Here is a 22844-nt window from a genome sequence, read left to right on the forward strand (position 1 = left end):
TAGAACTAAGGAGAAACTTCCTGACAGTGAGAACAATTAACCAGTGGAACAACCTGCCTCCAGAAGCGGTGAATGCTCCAACACTGGAAGTTTTTAAGAAGAGACTGGACAGCCATTTGTCCGAAATGGTATAGGGTTTCCTGCCTGAGCAGGGGGCTGGACTAGATGACCTTCAAGGTCCCTTCCAACTTTACTATTAATATTATTATTATTATCTACTTAAGAGCCAACAGCTTGGCAGCAGAAAGAAACCACAGCCAATCACTAACCATCAACACCAATCAGCCAAAAGGAAGGCACCATGTAAACACATCTCACAGAATAGCCCAAAGCATATATTCCAGTAGAGAGAAGTTTACTGAAGATGGGCTCCAGCATGAATCCGAAAGCTTGGAAGAGTAAATCTCTGGTCCTGGTGACCAATCCAGGTTCAATTTAAATTATTGGTCACTTCTAAGCTTTGGCTCAATCTTTTTTTCCTCAATTCTTATCATCTGTTTTGACCATTTTCTTTTGATAACTAATTCATAAAAATAATCATTACTTTTTAAAAAGGCATTGACATTTCTGACTCAGATATATTTTTCCCTTCTTTTTAGATGCTGCTCATTGTATTCTGTGTCCCCACGATCAATATCCAAACAGCAATCAAGATCAGTGTATCCCAAAGTTTTTAACTTTCCTTTCTTATCATGAACCAATTGGAGTTGCTTTGGCTTCTTTTGCTATATCCTTTGCCTTTATCACATGCTTTGTGATATTAGTTTTTATAAAAAACTGGAACACACCCATTGTTCGAGCTAACAATCGGAATCTCAGTTGGGTTCTTCTTGTCTCCTTACTTCTATCTTACCTTTGTTCCTTGCTTTTTATTGGCAAACCTTCTAAAGTGTCCTGCCTCCTTCAGATAACAGCTTTTGGCATAATTTTTTCCATTGCGGTTTCTTGTGTGTTGGCAAAAACAATCATTGTTGTTCTGGCTTTCATGGCTACAAAACCAGGAAACAGGATAGCAAAATGGCTAGGACAAAAAGTGGCAAATTCCATTGTCATTTCTTGCTCCCTCGTTGAAGGAGCAATTTGTGCTGCTAGATGGCTGATCTCCCCTCCATTTCCAGATGTTAACCTGGATTCACCAACTGGGCAAATGGAAACAGAATGCAGTGAAGGCTCCATCAACATGTTCTATTATGTTCTGGGCTATTTAGCCTTTTTGGCCATCATCAGCTTTATTGTAGCTTTCCTAGCCCGCAATTTACCTGACACTTTCAATGAAGCCAAGTTTATCACCTTTAGCATGCTGGTCTTTTGCAGTGTTTGGATCTCCTTTATTCCAGTTTATCTGAGCATCACAGGGAAGAAGATTGTGATTGTGGAGATATTTGCTATCTTGGCTTCCAATACTGGTCTTTTGACATGCATCTTCTTCCCCAAATGTTACATCATTATTTTCAGGCCTGATCTCAATACCAAAAAAGTTCATTGAAAAAAGTTTCAATTAAGTCAGAATGGAAATTTGATCAACAAGTAAAAGATATGTTTTCCATAAGCTCATCTAATCTTTTCCTTTAATTTTTTAATTCACCCATTTTGTGTCATTTTCACTTTCAGACTGCCTGGAACAAAGACTTCCCTTTTTTATAATTAAATAATTGGTCCCTACATATAGAAACTAGAATAACACTGCATTATTTTTACAGCATCATCTTCCATTTGTTCAAAATTTAGACTAACAAATGGACATTTTTAGAGGCGGAAATGGAGTTTCATAAAACCTGTTAATGTTTCTTGGTTTTGTTGATCCTTGTTGAATTCAGGAATTGCACTTTTTATTCTTTCCACTGTTTTGAGAAATATATTATGGGGAGAGCTGGCAATGTATCACTGCTTGAAGTATGGAATATGTCAAACTTTACCCCAAACTTCCTGGTAGATTTGTTCAAAACTAGAAAACTATTTCACTGACAAACTGCATATATAGTAATACATTTTTTATGATGTGGGAACCACTGAATGCTTCTTGCTGTTGTTCATGCTATATGCTATTTGGTGATCTGTAAGCCACTGCAGTATACCTACTGTATGGACTAGGGCTCTTGCTATGAGTTACACATAGCTGTTAGTTTGTGGGGGAAAACTAAAACACATTCATTGTGTTACTTTCTGTTAGTTTGTGGGGGGAAAACTACATTACATTCACATCCTTAACTCTCTGGAATATCAACCACCTATTAATGAACTTGTCCTGCTCTGACATTTACCCAGAAAATGGGTCCATTTAATATTTAGTTTGCAATGACAACAATCCAAAATTTTAAAATATTAATATTAATGACTTTTTACTGGAGTAAAAAATGCTCTTTTTATGCCATTCCTCCAAAGCAGGTGATTCTTAAAATATATCAGTTTTTTCCAGAATTATTAATGTTATGTCCTTATTGATTATATTTTAATAATAAAGTATAGGTTTACTACATAGTAAAACTATATAGGCTGTAGATATTTTGCTAATTGGACAAACAAACAAATATTTATTACAATCATAGACTAACATGATAAGGATAGGATACAAACAATTTATAATTTTTAAAACTATAAAATACACAAGATCCTTAGACTGAATATTTAACACATAATTAAGCTAATTATCTGTCACAAAGGCAATTTCTTTGAAATACTTGCAAAGAGCTTATATTCTTTACAAACATGATTTTTTTTAAAGGATGGTGAAAGTGTGTGCATGTGTTTGTTGAGGGATATCTGACGAATTTTGCAGCAAAAGTTTTGGAATGTTCTTTGGATGCTGACATTGGTTTGTGGAAGTGGAGGAGTGTTGAGAAATCAGAAAGGGGCAGCTGGAAGATGAGACAGAGGATCCCCTGGATCTCAGTGAACTGCCTTCAGTGCTCTGTGGCCAGTTGAACCAAACGCTGGCCCAGTAGCTGCAGTTCTTTAAGATAACATGGATTCTATGATGGAGGTGAAGCTGAAAGAGGAGATAAGCTTCCCAAATCTTTGTTGGCAGCTGCCCATATATACACTAGTGCTGTGGAGTGTGGCAAGCTGCTGCCTGGATTTTCAGATTATTAACTGGCTTGTGGGAGCTTTGAACTTTTACTGGTCTCTGCATGCCATGGACCTCAGGAGACATCTTAGGGCTGAACTGCTGCAAAAGTATTCAGTGCAATGTACCATGCAAAAGTACTCAGTATAGTGTAGCATGCCTCTGAGTTTTCCTTGAAATTTCTGGAATATTTTATAATCTGGCGTTGGGAGGCTGTTCAAGAACTCTGGGACTGTGGAGGGAAAGGGAGTGTATTTCAGTGGTAACGGGTGATATGGAGGCAAAAAAGGATAGGGAACACAACCTCGGTATTTAGTACCATTTTCGTGTTCTGCCCACTTGCACCCACCTCAGAAGAACTGCAGGGTGCAGGTTTTAGGCTGCTGCTTTTAAATGTCAGATCAGCCTATAACAAGGCTTGCCTTATTGCTGATTTGATTCTTTTAGAGAAGGCTGATCTGACTTGCATCACTGAGACCTGGCTATGCCCAGAGGGAGGTGTTCCTGTCTTAGTAATGTGCCCAATGGGTTATTGAGTATGGCACCAGCCTAGACTTAAAGGCCAGGGACAAAGTGTGGCTGTTTTCATCATAAAATCTCTGGCAGCCTGCAGGGGCATAGTTCCAACAAATGTCTACCTGTGAGATCCTTTTTCTTAGATTGGATTCAAGGGATCAGGTGGGATTGCTGCTGTTATACCAGCCTCCCTGCTGCATAGCAGCTTCCCTACCCAGGTTACTAGACCTCACCACAGGGCTGTCAATGAGGAGGAGGCTTATAGTTCTGGAGGACTTCAACCTGTCATCCCTGGGGGTGGGGTCACAGGTAACCTGGGATTTCATGAAAACCATGACTTCCATATGCCTCTCCAATGGAAACACTGCCTTCTCTCTGTTATTTACAAGACACCCCTCCTTCTTCATTGTCTTTTTGGGGAAACTTTAGGCCCTTTTTGAGTTCCCAGCAGGACAAAATTGGGCGCAAATGGCAGAGCCCTACCTTCCTGCATCCATATCACCACAATGCAAAACTGGAAGTCTATTATTCTTATATGCTGGCCATTTCACCAAGAGCTTTTTGGGGATTTAGCAAAGAAAATGCTGTTTGCTATATATAACTAAGTGGAAATAATTACATAGAGTTGGACTAGTATCTTACTATCTAATCCACACTGGATAACAAAGGCTCATTAACTGTATTTAGAACTTAAAGTCCAGTTTGGAGTCTGCTGTACATGCTGACATTATTCTGCCAAAATTAAGCTGCAAAATGATCACTTTCAAATCTCATATTTAGGTTTAAATAATGTAATCAATGAAATTGGTGTAATGCACTTTTTTCTTCTGTTATCTCCCATTCAAAAAGCTTTGGGCTGACCTTCTTCATACCTATCTCCCAATAACATCACTTTATTATTATTGCAAAAGTAGTTTGCAGGCCAGATTGAAAGCTTAGAACTCAGACAATCTACAGTCCAGAGTCAAGCAATGGTAGCTACTATTGATTTCTTTTTTAATTCTCAGGAACTGTCAGGAATTCAGCTGAGAAAGTATGGCTAGAAGAGGCTAAGATTCTCAGTGGTATGTTCAACTTTGCCATCAAAGACCATTTGCAAATGTCAACCAAAGTTTATTACCCCATCTTGATTATTGTCACTCCCCTCCCCACTAAAATTTTAGAAGCACTTAAAAAAATCATTTCTACTACTGTCATCTTATATATGCTCTAAAACCATCAAGTACAAAAAATAAAATAAACAAATGCCTCATTTCTGGTTTTGCATCGCCCTGCTGGGGGCCCTAAAAAGGGCCTAAAGTTGCCTCAAAGAGGCAATGAAGAAGAGGGGTGCCTTGTTGAGCATGAAGAGGTGGTAGTCTTTCCATTCGATCCAAGGAAAGCCCTCCAAAGTGGCAGGGGAAAGACTGGCTACCTTCCTGTGGCTGGCCATTAGCTGCTGACAACTGAAGAAGAAAAAGCACCAATTAACACATCATAAACAGCATGTTTGGAACTGGGTGAGAATATTGATCCTTTCTTTACTATTTTACGACTGAATTTCCTTGGAAAGGCTCCCAAGAAGCAAAAAACCTCTGAATGTGAATGGAAGCAGTGTTATAATTTTATGGGGCAGAAACATACAATACTGAAGTGGACGTAACATAAAGCTACAGTTTGAGAACTGACATAACTGTTAAGATTTTCTCTTTAAAAAAAGAGAGAAATATTGAGAGGAAATATAAGAAATCTTATATTGTCTTAAGAGTCGAAAATAGACTTTGAAGGACTTGTGGTGGATTTGTGTATAACACTAAACTTTGCTTCCTGGCTAATTGGTGACTCCTAGCTTGGGAGAACCGCTAGCAATAAAGGAAAGTATTTTGGCATAGTTATCACTCTGACCTTCTTGGATTATAAATACCAACTGAACTTGGACTTTTAATCTCAAGAGCTAGTGGAAGAGAAAGCAAAAAAAATGATTTTGGACTACTCCTGGCTGGGAGAGACTTTTGAGCTGTTTTCAGGGAGATTGAACATTTTGAATATTTTGAACATTGTGGATTACAACCTTACCTGACTGACAATTTTGGATACCTGAGACAAAGCATCACTATAAAATATTGCTTTCAGGACTGGACCTATACTCTGGAACCTATTGGATAATAAAGGCTACATATAAACACCAGAAAACTAGATGAAACACTGATCTACTCTTACTGAGACTGGTGATACTAACAAGAGGATCTCCAGGAATGAAGCCTCAATAAAAAACAAACACATTTCAAAAGGAAATATACTATATGCTATAACTAATTCACCAAACAATTGTTGCATACAAAGAGGACATAAAAATAAACCATAATGAGACTAAAAACAATTTAGATAATATAAATGAGCAAATCTCCAAATTAAATCTACAACTAGAAAGTTCCCAGACAATGACTACAAAGCATGAAGAAATAAACCAGAAATCAGAAGATGAAGCAGAGGAAATGGATTTAGAGATGGAAGAAATAAAAGAAGGGAAATATAAACGACCATATACAAACAAAATACTGCAAAACTTAGCCATAACTGGATTGTGTAGTACTGAACAGATTTATATTGAAGAAGTTAATGTCAAATATGTGAACCGAGACAACACGTTGTTTAATAAGCACTAAAGATTGTGATTCTTAAAAATGAATAAAACATTTTAAATAAATAAATGCCTCAAAAAATAATTTGATAGCACTAGTGTCAACAGCTTACATAAAGTTGAAACTACAACTTTTAGTATGTTCTTCTCACTTTGCAGAGTGTGGCCCCCAGGAGAAATAACTTAAATGCCCAGTGTGGGTTTCTCTTAAAATGAAGTAATTGATAATGATCCAATCCAAAATTTAATGAATCATCAATGTTAAATTAAAAATAATAAGTCCCATATGCTTTATCAAATTTGATATTTTCCCTTTGGTTTCTGTGGTAGAGCAATATAAATCTATTGAGGAGATTGAGCATGAATAATATTTTTTATTTTAGATAGTAGAAGTACTGTACCTATAGGCAGGTTGAATGTGATCCCAGTATTCAAATTTCCAGAAACAAGGTTATTTTAAAAAAAGATTTTAAAAGATATTCTAAATGCAATCTGATGTAGGTGAAATCAGACTTAGGGAAGACCTAAACAAAATGTAAAATTGGTCCATTTCAAATAGGGAAGCCATAGTCTAAATAGTATGCTTTCCCCCAATTTCAGCAAAAACAAATATGGGACAAATGGAAAAGACCAATGAAGGAGCACAAAATCAAACAAAAGTGATGGAATTCATTCTTCTTGGCTTCCCTGGATCTCATTATATACAAATGTTTGTCTTTATTATCTTCCTTACTATGTACATTCTAACAGTTTTGGGAAATGTTGTGATCATCATTCTCATAATCTCAAATCAGTGTCTCCATACTCCCATGTATTTCTTCCTTTGCAATCTCTCTTTTCTGGAAATGTGGTATACAACAGCCTCTGTTCCAAAGGCCCTTGCCACCGTTCTTGGATGGAATAAAGCCATTTCTTCCACTGGCTGCATTATGCAGATGTACTTTGTTTTTTCTTTGGGATGCACAGAATACTTTCTGCTATCTGTCATGGCTTACGACCGATATTTGGCCATATGTTATCCACTGCGTTATACCATCATCATGAGATTCAATTTATTTAGCATGCTAGCAGCTTGTTCTTGGCTCTGTGGATTCATCATTATTTCCGTGCCAACTTTTCTGATCTCAAGATTAACTTTCTGTGGACCCAATGTGATTAATCACTTCTATTGCAATATTGATTCCTGGATAGTTCTTGCTTGCAGCAGCACTTATGATGTTGAAATGGCAGCCTTTATTATATCCATCTTTGTTATACTGGGACCCTGTGCGGTAACTCTATTTTCCTACATTTATATAATCTCTACCATCCTGCGTATTCCTTCAGTCAAAGGGCAGCAAAAAGCATTTTCTACATGCTCCTCCCATCTTGCTGTTGTCATCATCTGGTATGGTTCCACTATTTTTCTCTATGTTAAGCCTTCTAAACGGACTTCTTTAGAAATGACCAAAATAGTGAACATTTTGAGCACAGTTGTAACTCCATTGCTGAATCCTTTTATTTACACACTAAGAAACAAAGAAGTAAAGGAGGCATTTAAGCATACACTATATTGGCATTAAAGAAGAATGACTATTTGTTGGTTATAAAAATAGGTTTTAGTTTGAATAGTTTTAAAGACAATGTACATATAATTCTAATTTTAAATCATGTTTTAATATAACTTTAATAAGATTTTAATAAAAAGACAATTTGAAAACTAACTGAAACTCAGATTTATAATATAGAAAAGTAGAAGAAAAGAAAGACAAAATTTAAAAAGACAAAGACAGGAAGAAACATTTATTTGTTGTAGAGAAATTGTAGAATATAATTGTAATATTGTAGGATATATGTAGAATAGAGAAGAAAACCTGGGCAGAAATCTGGCAAAACTGCAGAAAGAAACTGATCATGGATTAGGGGCTCCACTCCCTCAACAGCCTCAGAGGAAAACTTGGAAAAACCAAATTTGGGCTACCTATGAACTTTGCAGCAAAGTATAATTTTATTTTGGGAACGCTACTATTCCTGAAATAATAAGTAAAAAGTATATCAGAATTTGATTAATTTTCTATGTGGTAATGAGTCTACATTTATATGGTGCTCTGTACTAATTAAAGAATTGTTTTTAATTCATACTTAAGATTCAGTTTTCTTCATTATGAAACAGGTAATATTGTCTTGAAATCTGCATAGATCACTGAATATTGTTCAGGTATTTATTTTCCAATTTGGCACTAGATGTATCATTATAATTCGGGCAGGTGCAATTAATTTTTCCAATATTAAAAAGTTGCATTTTTAATATATGAAGAGTATTATCTCCAAAGTTCTCATTCTTTAAACAAAAATTTGATTATTTTATACCTATGTGAATTTGGTCTAAAAGGGAAAGCATGGGCTGAATCAATTAAACACATGTAAATTGTACAGTACACAACATTTTGTCACTTCTCATTACAATAATGCTGTGAAATAGGCTGCTTTGAGGGAGAGTCATTGGCTCATTTTTCAATTAGTTCCTGTACTTTGAATCCAAGACTTCTGAATTGCACTTGCACATCTTAGTGACCACATCAATTTTCTTGTTTGAACTGTTTAAATATTGTCAGTGTTGACTCATCAACTACTTATATATTTCTACATTGAGTCACCTGATTTCACATCAGTTAAATCAAGGATTTGCAGCTAAAACACAACAACCACTGAAACATTTGTAAAATTCTCTACTTTCCTCAATGGTGATTGAGTAATACAGAGGTTTCTTCTCAAGCTCATGACACACAGATGTTCTGGGAGTGAACAATCCCAGTTTTTCCACAGGAAGGGACAAGTACTAGAGGTAGAAGGGGGTGGGGAATTCTTCATAGTGAGTCTAGGTGCTTGGTACACACCATAATAAAATGTAAAAGTTAAAATCTGAATCATATCACGGTAAAATCTGGCTTTTTGTAACTGTGATCTGATGTTGTATAGAAATAACACATTGATTTGTGTACAATACTTTTTTTTTCAGTTTTCCCATCTTGTTACCTCTCTTTAGTTTTATTTTGTTGAACATTCTGTACTGAGTGAAAATTTATAAAATTGTATCTCTAATAATATTTGCACAAGGAGTTTGAATGCCATAACTTACACTCAGAAAGTATTTGATTCTCAAGCTGATTTGTATGGATCTATGCCTTTTAATAATAAATTGCTTTCTGAAATGGATAACAATTAAAATAAAATGTCAATTTTAAAACATACTATCAAACAAATAAATAAGGACTTTATTTGAATAAGATTTAGAAACTTTATTAAAAAAACAAATAGCCTTTATACAACAAATTAAACATTAAAACAAGAAGATAATGATATCCTGACTTCCTTTAAGATACAAATCGGAATCACTGAACTTATTCTAGTGTCAATTGGTGTTATGGAGAAAGATAGTCTCAAAAAGTATTAGTATGGATCACTAGATTCACAACAAGCTCAACACAAAACAAGTGATGAACTTGCATGCAACCCAAGAACAGCCAACAGAACATTAGAACTGGATCATAAGTACTTTTTGAGGAGTAACTCAAAAGATCACTAAGTGATCAGTTGTAAATCAAAGACTGTCTGTATAAGGTAAGGCAAGGCAAGGCAAGGCAAGGCAAGGCAAGGCAAGGCAAGGCAAGGCAAGGCAAGACAAGACAAGACAAGACAATAATGACTTTATTGTCATTTTTTTACTGTGGGCACAATGGCACACATCAAAAATGAAATTTAGTTGCCCGCTCTCAAAGTGAAACACATACATGACACACACCTAAGCATACTATATACAACATATGTATAGACCCACATCCCTACATATACATAGCAAATAAATATTAAATACTGTCCATCTTGAATATATAACGGAAGGAGGAAGCTTGAGAGTTCACAAGGTTAATGCTGTATGGAATGAAACTCTGGCTGAATCTGGATGTTCTGCTATGGATACCATGAAGCCTCCTCCCAGAAGGTAACAAGGAAAACAGGTTGTGAAGAGGATGTGTAGTGTCCCTGATAATCTTACAGACACTGTTCAAGCAATGCTTCTGTGTTATGTCCTAGATGGGAGGGAGGGAACTGCCAATGATCTTTTCAGTCATTTTCACCACTTTCGGCACCTTCCTGTCTGAAGCAGTGATGCTTCCAAACCAGACTGTGATGCTGTATGACAGGATGCTCTCGATTGTCCCCCTGTAGAAAGTGGTCAGGATAGGGGAAGGAAGACGTGCTTTTCTCATGCGACACAGAAAATGCAGGCGCTGCTGTGCCCGCTTCACCAGTTTCTCACTGTTGAGCAACCAAGCCAGCCTACTCGTTAGCTGCACACCCAGGAATTTGATGCTGGTAACCATCTCTACAGGTGAATCATTAATGCACAGAGAAGTGTGGCTGTGCCTGCCTTTTCTGAAATTGACAATGATCTCTTTGGTTTTTCCAGTATTTAAAACTAGGCTGTTTTCCTTACACCAGTTCACCAGCTCCTGAACCTCCTTGTGGTAAGCTTCCATCTTGTCATCCTGAATAAGGCCTACTACTGTTGTATTATCTGCGAACTTCACAATATGGTTGGTGGCAAACCTAGCACAACAGTCATGGGTCAACAGGGTGAACAGCAAAGGACTTAAGATGCAGCCCTGAGGAGAACCTGTGCTCAAGGAAATGGTATTAGAGGTATTTGTTCCAACTCATACATATTGGGGCCTGTTGGTAAGAAAATCAAGAATCCAGTTGCACAAAGGAGTGTTTAAGCCTAAAAGCCCCAGTTTGTCTACTAGATGCTGGGGAATGATTGTGTTAAATGCCGAACTGAAGTCGACCATAACAAATGTACATGAGTATTTCTTTCCTCTAAGTGCTTCAAGCTCAGATGGAGAACAGAAGAAATAGCACCCTCCATATAGTGAGTAGGCAAACTGAAGTGGGCCAAATGCTGGTGGGAGGCTAGATACAATAATGTCCTTTATCAGCTTCTCAAAGCATTTCAAAATGGTGGATCTCAGTGCAACCTGACGGTAATCATTGAGGCCTGTAATTTTGGACTTTTTTGGCACTGGTAAGATGATGGCCATCTTAAAACACAATGGGACCACTGCCTGCTGCAATGAGAGATTGAAAATATCTGTGAGAACATGAGCCAGCTCTTCTGTGCATTCCCTAAGGATACGTCCAAGGATGTTATCTGGGCCTGCTGCTTTCGGAAAGTTAACTTTCTGCAGTGTTTTCCAGACAGAGGTGACATCAAAGCTTAGCACTTGCTCGTTAGGATGGGGCACAGCTTTCCTAGCAGGAGTGCTATTTGATGCCTCAAATCTATCAAAAAATTTATTCAGTTTGTTTAGGAAGTCTGTGTCATCCTTGCATCTTGATGGAGTCACCTTGTAATCTGTAATGGCCTGGACCCCTTGCCACATTTGCCTGCTGTTTGTTAGGTCCTGAAAAAAGTTCTGAATTTTATGGCATTTTTCAGATCTATTCTAAGTGCCAGCATGTCACCAGATTTAAAAGTCACATTCCGTGCTTTCAGCATCTTGCGGTCCTCATAAGTCAGCCACGGTTTTTCATTCGCCCTCACAACAATGCTTTTTCAGAACACAGACATCTTCTATGCACTTTTGGATATATGCAGACACTGTGGTGGCATACTCCTCAACATTTGTATGTTGGTTATCAGTAGCTGCTTCCTTAAACATGTCCCAATCTGTGCACTCAAAGCCATCTTGTAATACTTCTATAGCTCCCTCTGTCCAAACCCTCATCTGCTTTACTGTAGGTTTCACTCTGACTAATAAAGGTTTATATGCTGGAATAAGCAGCACTGAGAGATAGTCAGAGGAGCCCAGCTGAGGGCGGGGGATAGTTTTGAAAGCCTTCTTGATGTTGGAATAAGCAAGATCCAGTGTATTGTCCCCTGTGGTTGTGAAGTCCACATATTGATGGAAATGTGGAGGGTAGCTTTCAAATCCACTTGGTTAAAGTCTCCCACAGCAATAAATGCACCCTCTGGGTGAGTAGTTTATAAGCAGTTTGTTACAAGTGATCAAAAGAATGACCCTGAACCCTAATGACAGTCTTACTGTCACCCTAGTGACTGTAGGAAAATGTAACATGGACTCCTGTGACAATTTTTAATAATAATTATGGGATCCAGGTTTTTTTTTTTGGGGGGGGGGAACAGTTGTGGAAGCAGAGAGAGCTACATATTGAGAACTATGAAAACTGACCACAGTTTGATTTATATGAGGAAAAAATGGCATGATATGGATTGCTAGCAACATTTTCTATGCCCAGAAGCATATTGGCAGCATCAGCTATCAATAATCAAAGTTATTCGACTACAATTGAAGCAATAATTTGGTATAGTGGTGAAGATGCTGGCCTAGAAACCAGGAGACTGTGAGTTCTAGGCATAAAAGCTGACTGAGTGATCTTCACTCTCTCTCAGTCTAAACCACTTCACAAGAAGAAAATAGGAAAAGAAAGAAATCTTATGTATGTTTGCCATCTTAAGTAATTAAAAAATAATAATAAAGGTGAGATAAAAAAATATTTTAAAAACTTTGTATGGAAATCATTTATTTGAATCAGCATCTCAGAGAGTATTCTGCCAAGAAGAATATGACTAATAGGAACCCATGTGAAAGATCTGTGCCATCTGAGAGATACTTATCTACTCTGTAATTAATGAAATCACTAGTATGTATTTATTTTCTTGCAGTCAATAACAATCAAGGCTAAAAATACAAAGAGATGAATTCTGTATCTTATTGTGCTGACATTCAGAGCTATGGGCAACAGAGATTTATAACTAATTTGGAAGCCTGATGTAGAGAACATTGCAGCATTCTGTATGGTCAAAGATGAGACTATGCAACTGTGGCATTGTTAAGCATGGAAACTTCCAGTGGTTGCTACTGCTGCTGTTACAGTTGCTGCTCCCTCCTCCTGCATGTGCAAATGGAACAAAAAAGTGTAGTCGTTCTACAAATATGCAAAAGAACGTATACAGACCAGGAGAAGTGATTATTGGAGGCATTCTTTCTCTAATCTATCCTATAGTTCATTTCCACAATTTTAATGAAATTCCAAATAGGATATATGATACTTCTGTGTAAGTTTTCTCTTAAAGTACTTTTTACATTGAAACTATTATTGTAAACTTAAATAAATAAATAAATATAATACTAGGTCCTCGGGAAGGATTCAATAGATAGATAAAATGACAAATTGAGTCTAAACATGTGGCTAATTGTGCAACCAACCATAGTAATAAATTTATTAGATGTTATGGGAACTGTCTGGAGTTAAGAAAGATGTATCCCATTCTCAATCACCGATTAAACTACTAAAGTTGGAAGAGGTTCTTGAAGCAACAACGTTAGTAAAGCATGTGAATTAGGGTTATGCAGAAACTACCCGGTTGCTTTAAACATCTGAGGTTCATGTAGAGTTTTATCAGTGATATGTCTAGGGATAGCTCATTCTCAATTGTTTATGGTGCCAATGTATGTTGCTGTGATATTGCAACACTTTTCTTTTTAATTTACCTCCACAAGCAAATTTATATTTTTAATTAAGTTTATTTTTTTAACTAAGAAGATGATCAGAATCCAAGCATTGTGAAGCAACCAATGAAAGTTTGTGTCTCTCCCTCTTTCCTGTTACAAGTTCCCTAGAAAATTCACTATAGAAACTGAATTGAATTTTTCCAGGGTTCATATATGCATTTTCTGGAAAGCATTGAACACTGTTCTGTGCATGTATCTATACATAGCAACGGCTGCACTACCATCACTCACATGCCTGAATTCCAGAATGGTTGTGTCTTTTGTCTTGAGCCCTCCTATAATTTCAATTCATAAAAGGGTTCACTTTTCATATACTGCATATGCTAAATATCTCTGAATTATCCCACAATATTAATTCATGCAGATCTGGAAAACAGATATCATAGACTCCATAATTAAATAAATTGTTTATATATATATATATAATAATTCTTATGGAATAAATCACCTTTGAATATTTCACATTGATTACTTTCTTGTTTATCTTACTATTTTTCAACATTTCCCAAATGTATTTTTCATCAAATCGAGCGAAAAAATAAAACAGTGGAAGCACATAAGGCAATGCTACATTAATTGAAGTGTCTCACGAAAGTCAACGATTAACTTTCAGCATAAAATATAATTCGCAATAAAGTCTCTCAAAAAATATTTCTGTCTCGTAATCAGTAGAACAGATCCTTTCCCAGTCTGTGAGAATTGCAGTTCCACAAATTTATAAACAGCACTGCAATATTCCTAGAATTTATGGGTTATGGGTGGAAGATAACAGATGGCTGCTAGATTAAGAATCACAGATTAGAGCAATTCTATTCCAGTAAACAGAATTGTGAACATCTCTTTTCCTGGGAGAAAATTCAGCCTTTTTTATCTGTGAGTTAGAAATCATGATACATTGTTTCTGATGTCAGTTTTTCATGCTCAGTGTTGATATTATTACAGAATAAAGATGAAACATTATCAACATATTCTTGCCCTGATTTTTGCAATTGATGAAATTGATAAGAATCCAGAACTCCTGTCCAATATCACTTTGGGTTTTCATATTTTTGACAATCTTTTTGATTCAAAGACAACATACGAGACTGTTCTGGACCTATTGTTCTCAAAGAAGAAGAATACATCTAATTACAAATGTGATAAGAAACATCTATTATCTGTTATTGGAGGCTTCACTGTTGAAAATAGCATCCAGATGGCCACAATATTAAGTATCTACAAGATTCCACAGGTGTGTGTTTACGTCTGCAGTAACAATTTGGATTCTTACATTTGTTGTCATTTATGATCAGATTCTCTGGTGCTTAACTATATTCTGTTCAGCTAACTGTCTTGATGGGGACAGGCTTGTAATTTTAATATACTTTTTCACTTATAAACATGAAGCCAGACATAATTACAGTATATCATTTCAATGGATTAGATTTTGTATTCAGGAAGTTCTAGGTATTGATTATTCAAGTGTTTAAATCAGGGGTGTCGTGACGTATCAAAACTTTTTTTCCCATTGCTGGCAATGGGGTGGGTGCAGTTTTGCCATGATGCATCCGACCCATGCGCCAGCAGTTTGACACCCCTGGTTTAAATGATCAATTGAAAATACTATTTTGTGGCTGAGAATCTTTTCAACCATTTCATCAATAAAGTGTACTCTTGATGAGGTGTTTTATTCTGATGGATCAGAAGATTTGGAGTCTCACTAGTGGAATTATAACACAGAATGTCCTCTTACTAGAGATTTGATTGATGCTTGCTTTAGGAGAGGTTTTGCTTCAGATGTTTTTTGTATTTTCTCTGGTTTAGAATAATTGAATCTGCCTTCCTACAAAGTTATTTCAGAGTAAGACTTATGGTATTCTGGCATTTATTTCTATAAGACATAATTTTACACGTTTTATAGTTTATCTTTCTATTAGTTTTTACTTTACTTGTTTTATAATCTTTACTGAATATAATATTACTTTAAAAAGAAAAGAAGTCTAAACAAATAATTTATTGCTGTACTTTAATTTGACAACAATAAATAGAAGATTTATATGAAGGTTTTATTAATTTTACTTGGGGGTATGTATGCTGTTTTATTTTGGTACTTGGTATTGTATTCAGAAAAAAAAGAAATCATTGGAGAAATATTTAATCTCCCACTTCAAAATAGGATTATTTTCTCTCCATTAGCTCACTTATGGTGAATATCAGCCTGAATCAAGTAGTAAAATTGATTTCCCATGTCTATACTGGATGGTGCCCAGAGAATCTATTGTGTTTAGAGGGATAATCCAGTTACTTCTACACTTTCAATGGAAATGGATTGGCCTTATTGTTTCTGATGATGATGATGGAGAAAACTTTGTGCAGAAACTGACACCTATGCTGGCCCTCAATAGCATATGCATTGCCTTCCTGAAAAGAGATACAGCAAAGAATTATCTTCCTGTCAGTTTCTCAGCTAAAAATACTATACAATTACTAATAACACTTCACTCAACAGATGCTAGTGTAATTATTCTCAGCATGGGCTCTGAATTAATTAATATCTTGACATTCTTCTTAGAAAAAAATGAATTAACATTCAAAGGGCGTGTAGAAAAAATTTGGATCATGCCAGTTCAATGGTATTTCAGTATCAGATCTAAAAATGAATTGCATGGCAGAAACATTTTCCATGGCTCCTTTTCTTTCTCGGTTCAAACAAATCCAGTGCCTGGATTTAAAGATTTTCTAGATAACATGAATCTAGATGAGACACTGAATCACTTCTTCTGTATGTTTTTGGAAAGTGCATTTAATGCATGTGAAAAATGTAGAGGAGAAGAGAAACTTAAGCAACTCCCGGCACATGTATTTGAGATGGAACTCTCTAGTGAGAGCTACAATATCTACAGTGCTGTTTATTCCTTAGCACATGCTTTACATGCTCTATACCTTTCTAAAGAAAGAACCTTCCAAAATAGATTTCAATGTAAGCATTTGAATATTCAGCCATGGCAGGTAAAGAAATTTCAGTGTCTATATGCATTTGTGTGTGTCTGTATGTTTGTATTCAGATTTTTATTTGTGTGACCTAAAAGATAAGAGTCAAAACCAGTACTTTCCTAAAGATTTTCTCAGGCGTTTTAGAGGAGGGAGTCGGTTATAGACACATAGGCATAGAAAAATTCATACTATTGAAGTTATATAATTGTTTTTAAATATAACCTGCCTCCAGAAGCGGGGAATGCACCAACACTGGAAGTTTTTAAGAAGAAACTGGACAGCCATTTGTCCGAAATGGTATAGGGTTTCCTGCTTGAGCAGGAGGTTGGACTAGATGACCTCTGAGGTCCCTTCCAACTTTATCATTATTATTATTACATTATTATTATTAAATATTGTATATAAATACATACTGTAAGCCAGGCATTTCTCTTGGTCCCATCGTATAGTTACTAGGGACCCCAACCTAGAATATTGTTAAACAATTGACAAAAAAAGCTTAGATATCTCACAGAAAAGAGCAAATATTCTGTGAACTCTGCATTATAGTGCCTCCCAAAAAAAAATCAAAGACCTGACAATAGAAGAAGATGAGATCATGCTTTCTTTTGGTATCAAGGATTCCTTATAGCCATAGACTCAAAATTATAAATGAATTAATCCAGCATATAACATACCCAACCTAACCAAATATAGTAAGACTGAAATATTCAGAATCATGAATCTCATAAACCTTTGCCTTACTTTCAGTTTGTCAGACAAATATACCAACTAAACAAATAAACACCCATGGGATTGCCATTCTTAAGATTCATGGCAGAGAATGTAATGTAATATCTTGAAACTACAGTGTTCCTATAGATACAATCCAAAGTATTGATCCAATATTAGAGAACTCCTTTGTCATAATAAAAAAGGAATAAATAGAGAAGACACTTGAAATTATCAACAACATCTTCAAAGGAACAAAATTCACAAAGAAAAAAAAACATAATATCACACTACCCTCCCTGGATATCCTCATCAGCCAAGACAAGAATGGCAATTTAGAAACACTAGTCTATTGTAAAATCATCCACTCTCACCAAATGCTCCACTACCAAAGTAACAACCCAACAAGAGAAGGTGTTTGGATGAGGGCAAACAAGTGCAGAAACATCATGAAAAAGAAACAGATCGTCTATACTGCATCCTCCAAAAATGTATGGCAGTGTTGTTTGAATTGTATTGGGTTGGGTGGTCAGGCACTTTTTGATAAAGTTGCATGGATATCCATTTTGTTGAAATATATTGGATAGATGGTCTGTTTCCTTTTTGTAGTGTTCAGGGTTGCTACAGTGAGTTTGTGCTCATCAAAAAAAAGTTCTTATGCAGCTTCTCTTGTGGGAGATGTGTAACACTGCCATACATCAAGAACATTTCAGAAATGACCAACAGACTACTACAGCCACATGGAATCAACACAGTACACAAGCCAACTAAAGCCCTTCAAAATAGCCTAAATAAACCAAAAGGCCCATCAGCCCCAGGAGGAAAAACTGAAGGTATCTACAACATACAGTAGAATGACTGCAACAACCATTATGTAGAACAAGTGGGCAGAAGACTGGCAGAATGCAAACATGAACTCCAACAGCAGTAAGAAGACATGATGAAATCTCTTTAATTTCACAACATATGGACAGACTTAACCATTGTTTCAACTGGGAAACTGACTATCCTAGACCAAATCAAGTTCAAAAATGCTAGGGAATTTCTGGAAGCCTGGCACTCTGACAAACTAACCATCAATAGGTACATATACATAAATAATGTCTATCTATTATGCAAAGGAGACAATCAACAAACCAAAAAGAGGGGAAAAAGACCAAAGCACCAGCAATAAGCAATCAGCAGTCAGATGAGTATAGATTAACTCCAAGATTAATATTAGACCAACAGTCAAGTAAATGATACCCCAATCAAGGAACTGCCAAACAAGCCAACAGTAAACAGCTCAATCAAAGAACCCTCTAAGACAAGCCTCACCAACACTGACAAGGCAAGCCTCTAGAACAGGGGTGTCAAACTACTGGCCCATGGGCCAGTTTCATCATACCGAAGCCACACCCACCCCATTGCCCACAATGCAAAAAGAGTCACAATACATCACGACATGTCACATGATGTAGCGAGTTTGACACTAAAATATAAACTGAGAGCAAACCTCACTTCTTACTAACAGGGATGATGTTACCAAGTTTGGGAAATGAAATGTCTGTAAGAAAGCAATCAAGTTCTGAGAGCACTTAATCCCTCATTGCCATATTATAGTACACATACAAATTAAGCATTATAATAATGTATTCCATTCATTTATTTTTTTTTCCATTCTAGCTTCAAAGTTTCCTGAGAAATATTAAATTTAACAATAGTGCTGGCCATGAAATCTCATTTGCCTATGGGGAATTCTTTGCTGGCTTGGATGTCATCAACTGGATCACTTTTCCCAATCAAACATACTGTAAAATCAAAGTGGGAAAGCTTTCACCAATGCAAGAATTCACTATCACTGAAAATGCTATACAGTGGAATACAGGATTAAAGCAGGTAAAAAAAAAACACAGTTTAAATTACATTGATGGATATTGCTATTGTGCTGTTGATCACTGTTTGAGTTTCTCTGATCACTACAAAGTATGGAAAATTCCACATACATTTAGATATAATATTGTAGAACAAATAGGAAAGTGTGCTATACAATGTAAGTAGCAAATTTAATTGTGAGATACATACACAGTAATATATGAACTAAAATTCAGGGTGGATTATTACTAGCAATGATGATGATCATGATCATTGTACAGTGTATATTCAAATTTCTTGACTAAAGATAGTTCTTGTGTACTTTCTCTTTTTATTTTATATAGAGTTGTGACAAAAAATAGAAGTCGCCTTGTGTAGAAGAAGAAGGTCCCTAAAAAAATAGGATTAGACTGGTATAATAATAATAATAATAATGCTTATAACACATTTTATAAAACTAGGTACCTCCCCATTCACTGTGTGTTGAAAGTTGCCATTTAGGACTAAGCAAGATACTTCAGGAAGGAAAATCAATATGTTGTTATGATTGTGTTCCATGTTCAAAATATATGATTTCTAACCAGACAGGTAAGTGATCATTTACACATGTGTACTAATTATGTTTCAACATATATGTTACAACTGAGCAAAATATTCATTCTCTCATTTTTCTAGAGATAATTTTGTAGTTATATATGCATATTGTTTTCTAGAACTGTTACTTGTAAGAGGCAAGATAGTCTGAGCAGAAAAAAAGATAAAAAAGAGAATATTAATCTACTAAATTTTCTCCAGGAACCTGGAAAACACTTACTGATATGGTTGTCATACTAACAATAGAAACCAAAGGGGAAAATGAAGTATAGATAAACTATTGCCCTCTTCCCTAATACAAGGATGAGGAAGAATAACCGAGTTAGAAGGGAACTTGGAGGACTTCTAGTCCATCCCTCTGCTCAGGCAGGAAACCCTATACCATTTCAGACAAATGGCTGTCCAGTTTCTTCTTAAAAACTTCCATTCCCTCTCTCTTTCTCTCCCTATTAGCTGATCTGGAGAAGTTTATGCAATTCTTTTTAAAGAAAAATTGTTAGAGTTTAATATTAATGAATTATCAGGAAATGCAACTATTTGAATCTAAACAGAGAAAAGTAGCATCTCACTGGATGGGCAAGCAAGTCATCCTTGCATCTATGACGATGTCCTCATTCCATGAAAGAAGAACAGTTCTCCTGTTGCTCACAGGCAGCAATAATAATTGATATAGTAGGAGTGGTCAAGCACCTTGATTTCAGGAAGTAGGGCTACTGAATATAAAATTGGGCCTATTTAGATGAACTAAAATGGTTGATAAAATGTTAGCCATCCCTGAGTATTAGATTGTTCTATTATCCTTATACTAGGTGTCTGCACCTATTAGGTGGATGAAGAGCGACGGGAATAAATGCATCATGATACAAAATCTATGATTTCAGTTACTTGTATCCACTATTTGTGGATTACAAAAATCAGTTTGCATTCAATTGTCACTACATGTGTTGTGGTTTTTTTTATTATATGGATGACATTGGACACCAATGCCTCTTATTGTGTTTGGTTACCTGTTGTGATTTGAAACCATCTGATGGTTTCTTTATGAAATTTGCTGTTTCTCTTGGCACCAAAGATTAAAAGAAGAACTTGCTGATAATTTTTATCATCCTCAAAGGAAGATAATTAATATGTTGGTCCCTTCTGAAATTTGACTAGATTCTTTCCCCCCCTTTCAACTCATAATCTCTTTTATACATTTTCTTTTGATACCAGTTCACAAATTAATCAGTACTTTTAAAAAAGGCAATGGAATTTCTGACTCAGCAATATTTGTTTCCTCATTTCAGATGCTGCTCATTGTATTCCATGCCCCCAGGATCAATATCCAAACAGCAATCAAGACCAGTGTATCCCAAAGATTTTAACTTTCCTTTCTTATCATGAACCAATTGGGACTGTTTTTGCTTCTTTTGCTATATTTTTTGCCTTTATCACATGCTTTGTGATATTAGTTTTTATAAAGAATTGGAACACACCCATTGTTCGAGCTAACAATCGGAATCTCAGTTGGGTTCTTCTTATCTGCTTACTTCTATCTTACCTTTGTTCCTTGCTTTTTATTGGCAAACCTTCTAAAGTGTCCTGCCTCCTTCAGATAACAGCTTTTGGCATAATATTTTCCATTGCAGTTTCTTGTGTGTTGGCAAAAACAATCATTGTTATTCTGGCTTTTATAGCTACAAAACCAGGAAACACATTTGCAAAATGGTTAGGGCAAAAAGTGGCAAATGCCATTGTCATTTCTTGCTCCTTCATTGAAGTAGCAATTTGTACTGCTAGGTCGTTGATCTCACCTCCATTTCCACATCTTAACTTGGATTCACCAACTGGGCAAATGGAAATAGAATGCAGTGAAGGCTCCATCAACATGTTCTATTATGTTCTGGGCTATTTAGCCTTTTTGGCCATCTTCAGCTTTATTGTAGCTTTCCTAGCCCGCAAATTACCAGACACTTTCAATGAAGCCAAGTTTATCACTTTTAGCATGCTGGTTTTTTGCAGTGTTTGGATCTCCTTTATTCCAGTTTATCTGAGCATCAAGGGGAAGAAGATTGTGATTGTGGAGATATTTGCTATCTTGGCTTCCAACACTGGCCTCTTGACTTGCATCTTTTTCCCAAAATGTTACATCATTATTTTCCAGCCTGATCTTAATACCAAAAAAATGTTCACTAAAAAAAGGATCAATTAAACCAGAAGACAAAACTTGACTTTCTTTTTTATGTCCTTATATTTATCTTAGGACCTGTAAATTAATGTTATCTAGGAGTTATCATTGTTGTAGTTTGATAGGAGAATGAATTAGAAAAATGGTTATTCAATTTGTCCAACCATTACAAATAAGGTATTTAAAAAAGGTAAAGGAGTCCCTGTGGATTTTATGCCGCTAGTCTTTGTCAACTATAGGGGGTGGAGCTTATCTCCGTTTCAAGGCCATTGAGCCAGCACTGTCCAAAGACATTTTTGCGGTCATGTGGCCATCAAGATGTCATGGAGCACTATTACCTTTCCACTGAAGTGATATCTATTTATCTACTTGCCTTGGTATGATTTTGAAGGCTAGGTTGGTAAGAGCCAGAGTGAGGATGGGAGCTCATCCTGTCACATGGAGCTTAGGTGTTGAAACCAAGCTGCTGGCTTTCCAGCCAACAAGCACCATGTCTTAGCTACTGAAGCACAGTACCTCCCATTACTAATAAGAGTCTGATTAAAAGCATCACCTATAATAGGAGTATATTATCATAAAGTCATTTTGGATCTGATTTGAGAAAAATGAACCGCAGTAAATGGGAAAAAAATATGCTGCAGTAAATGGGAAAAAACCCAAATTGATTAGATTTTTAGAGGGGTGTTTTGAAAAATTTTTAGGGGGTATGGGGGGGAGGGGGGAGGTTCCCCTTAGGTCAGGACCAGCCATGTCTGGGGGTTGCGGTGTAGA

General features: G+C 36.2%; 3 protein-coding genes across 3 annotated transcripts in view; all 3 read left to right on the forward strand.

Moving 5' to 3' along the window:
- Positions 1–1486, forward strand: part of LOC107287601 (vomeronasal type-2 receptor 26-like) — a 10452-nt gene extending 8966 nt beyond the window's left edge. The window contains exon 5 of the mRNA XM_015816124.1: positions 600–1486. Coding sequence (XP_015671610.1) covers positions 600–1486 — 887 coding nt within the window. The remainder of the gene's footprint in view (positions 1–599) is intronic.
- A 5334-nt stretch (positions 1487–6820) lies between these two features.
- On the forward strand, positions 6821–7762 carry LOC107287602 (olfactory receptor 6F1-like). Its single transcript, XM_015816125.2, has one exon. The coding sequence runs from the start codon at positions 6821–6823 to the stop codon at positions 7760–7762; it is 942 nt and encodes a 313-aa protein (XP_015671611.2).
- A 6961-nt stretch (positions 7763–14723) lies between these two features.
- Positions 14724–22097, forward strand: LOC107287603 (vomeronasal type-2 receptor 26-like). Its single transcript, XM_015816126.1, has 5 exons — positions 14724–15005; positions 15950–16762; positions 19124–19336; positions 19774–19900; positions 21193–22097. The coding sequence occupies exons 1-5, from the start codon at positions 14724–14726 to the stop codon at positions 22095–22097; spliced, it is 2340 nt and encodes a 779-aa protein (XP_015671612.1).
- The last annotated feature ends 747 nt before the right edge of the window (positions 22098–22844 follow it).

The sequence above is a fragment of the Protobothrops mucrosquamatus genome, unplaced genomic scaffold (genome assembly GCF_001527695.2).
Source record: "Protobothrops mucrosquamatus isolate PMUCROS unplaced genomic scaffold, P.Mucros_1.0 scaffold400, whole genome shotgun sequence".
NCBI classification, from domain to species: Eukaryota; Metazoa; Chordata; class Lepidosauria; order Squamata; family Viperidae; genus Protobothrops; species Protobothrops mucrosquamatus.

Excerpts from the sequence above, each read along its gene's own strand:
- LOC107287603 (XM_015816126.1), top strand. The coding sequence starts at position 14,724 with ATGAAACATTATCAACATATTCTTGCCCTGATTTTTGCAATTGATGAA. Across the intron at positions 15,006-15,949 it reads GTATCTACAAGATTCCACAG|CTCACTTATGGTGAATATCA; the intron begins GTGTGTGTTTAC and ends TCTCTCCATTAG. Across the intron at positions 19,337-19,773 it reads GGAATACAGGATTAAAGCAG|GTACCTCCCCATTCACTGTG; the intron begins GTAAAAAAAAAA and ends TTATAAAACTAG.
- LOC107287602 (XM_015816125.2), top strand. The coding sequence starts at position 6,821 with ATGGAAAAGACCAATGAAGGAGCACAAAATCAAACAAAAGTGATGGAA.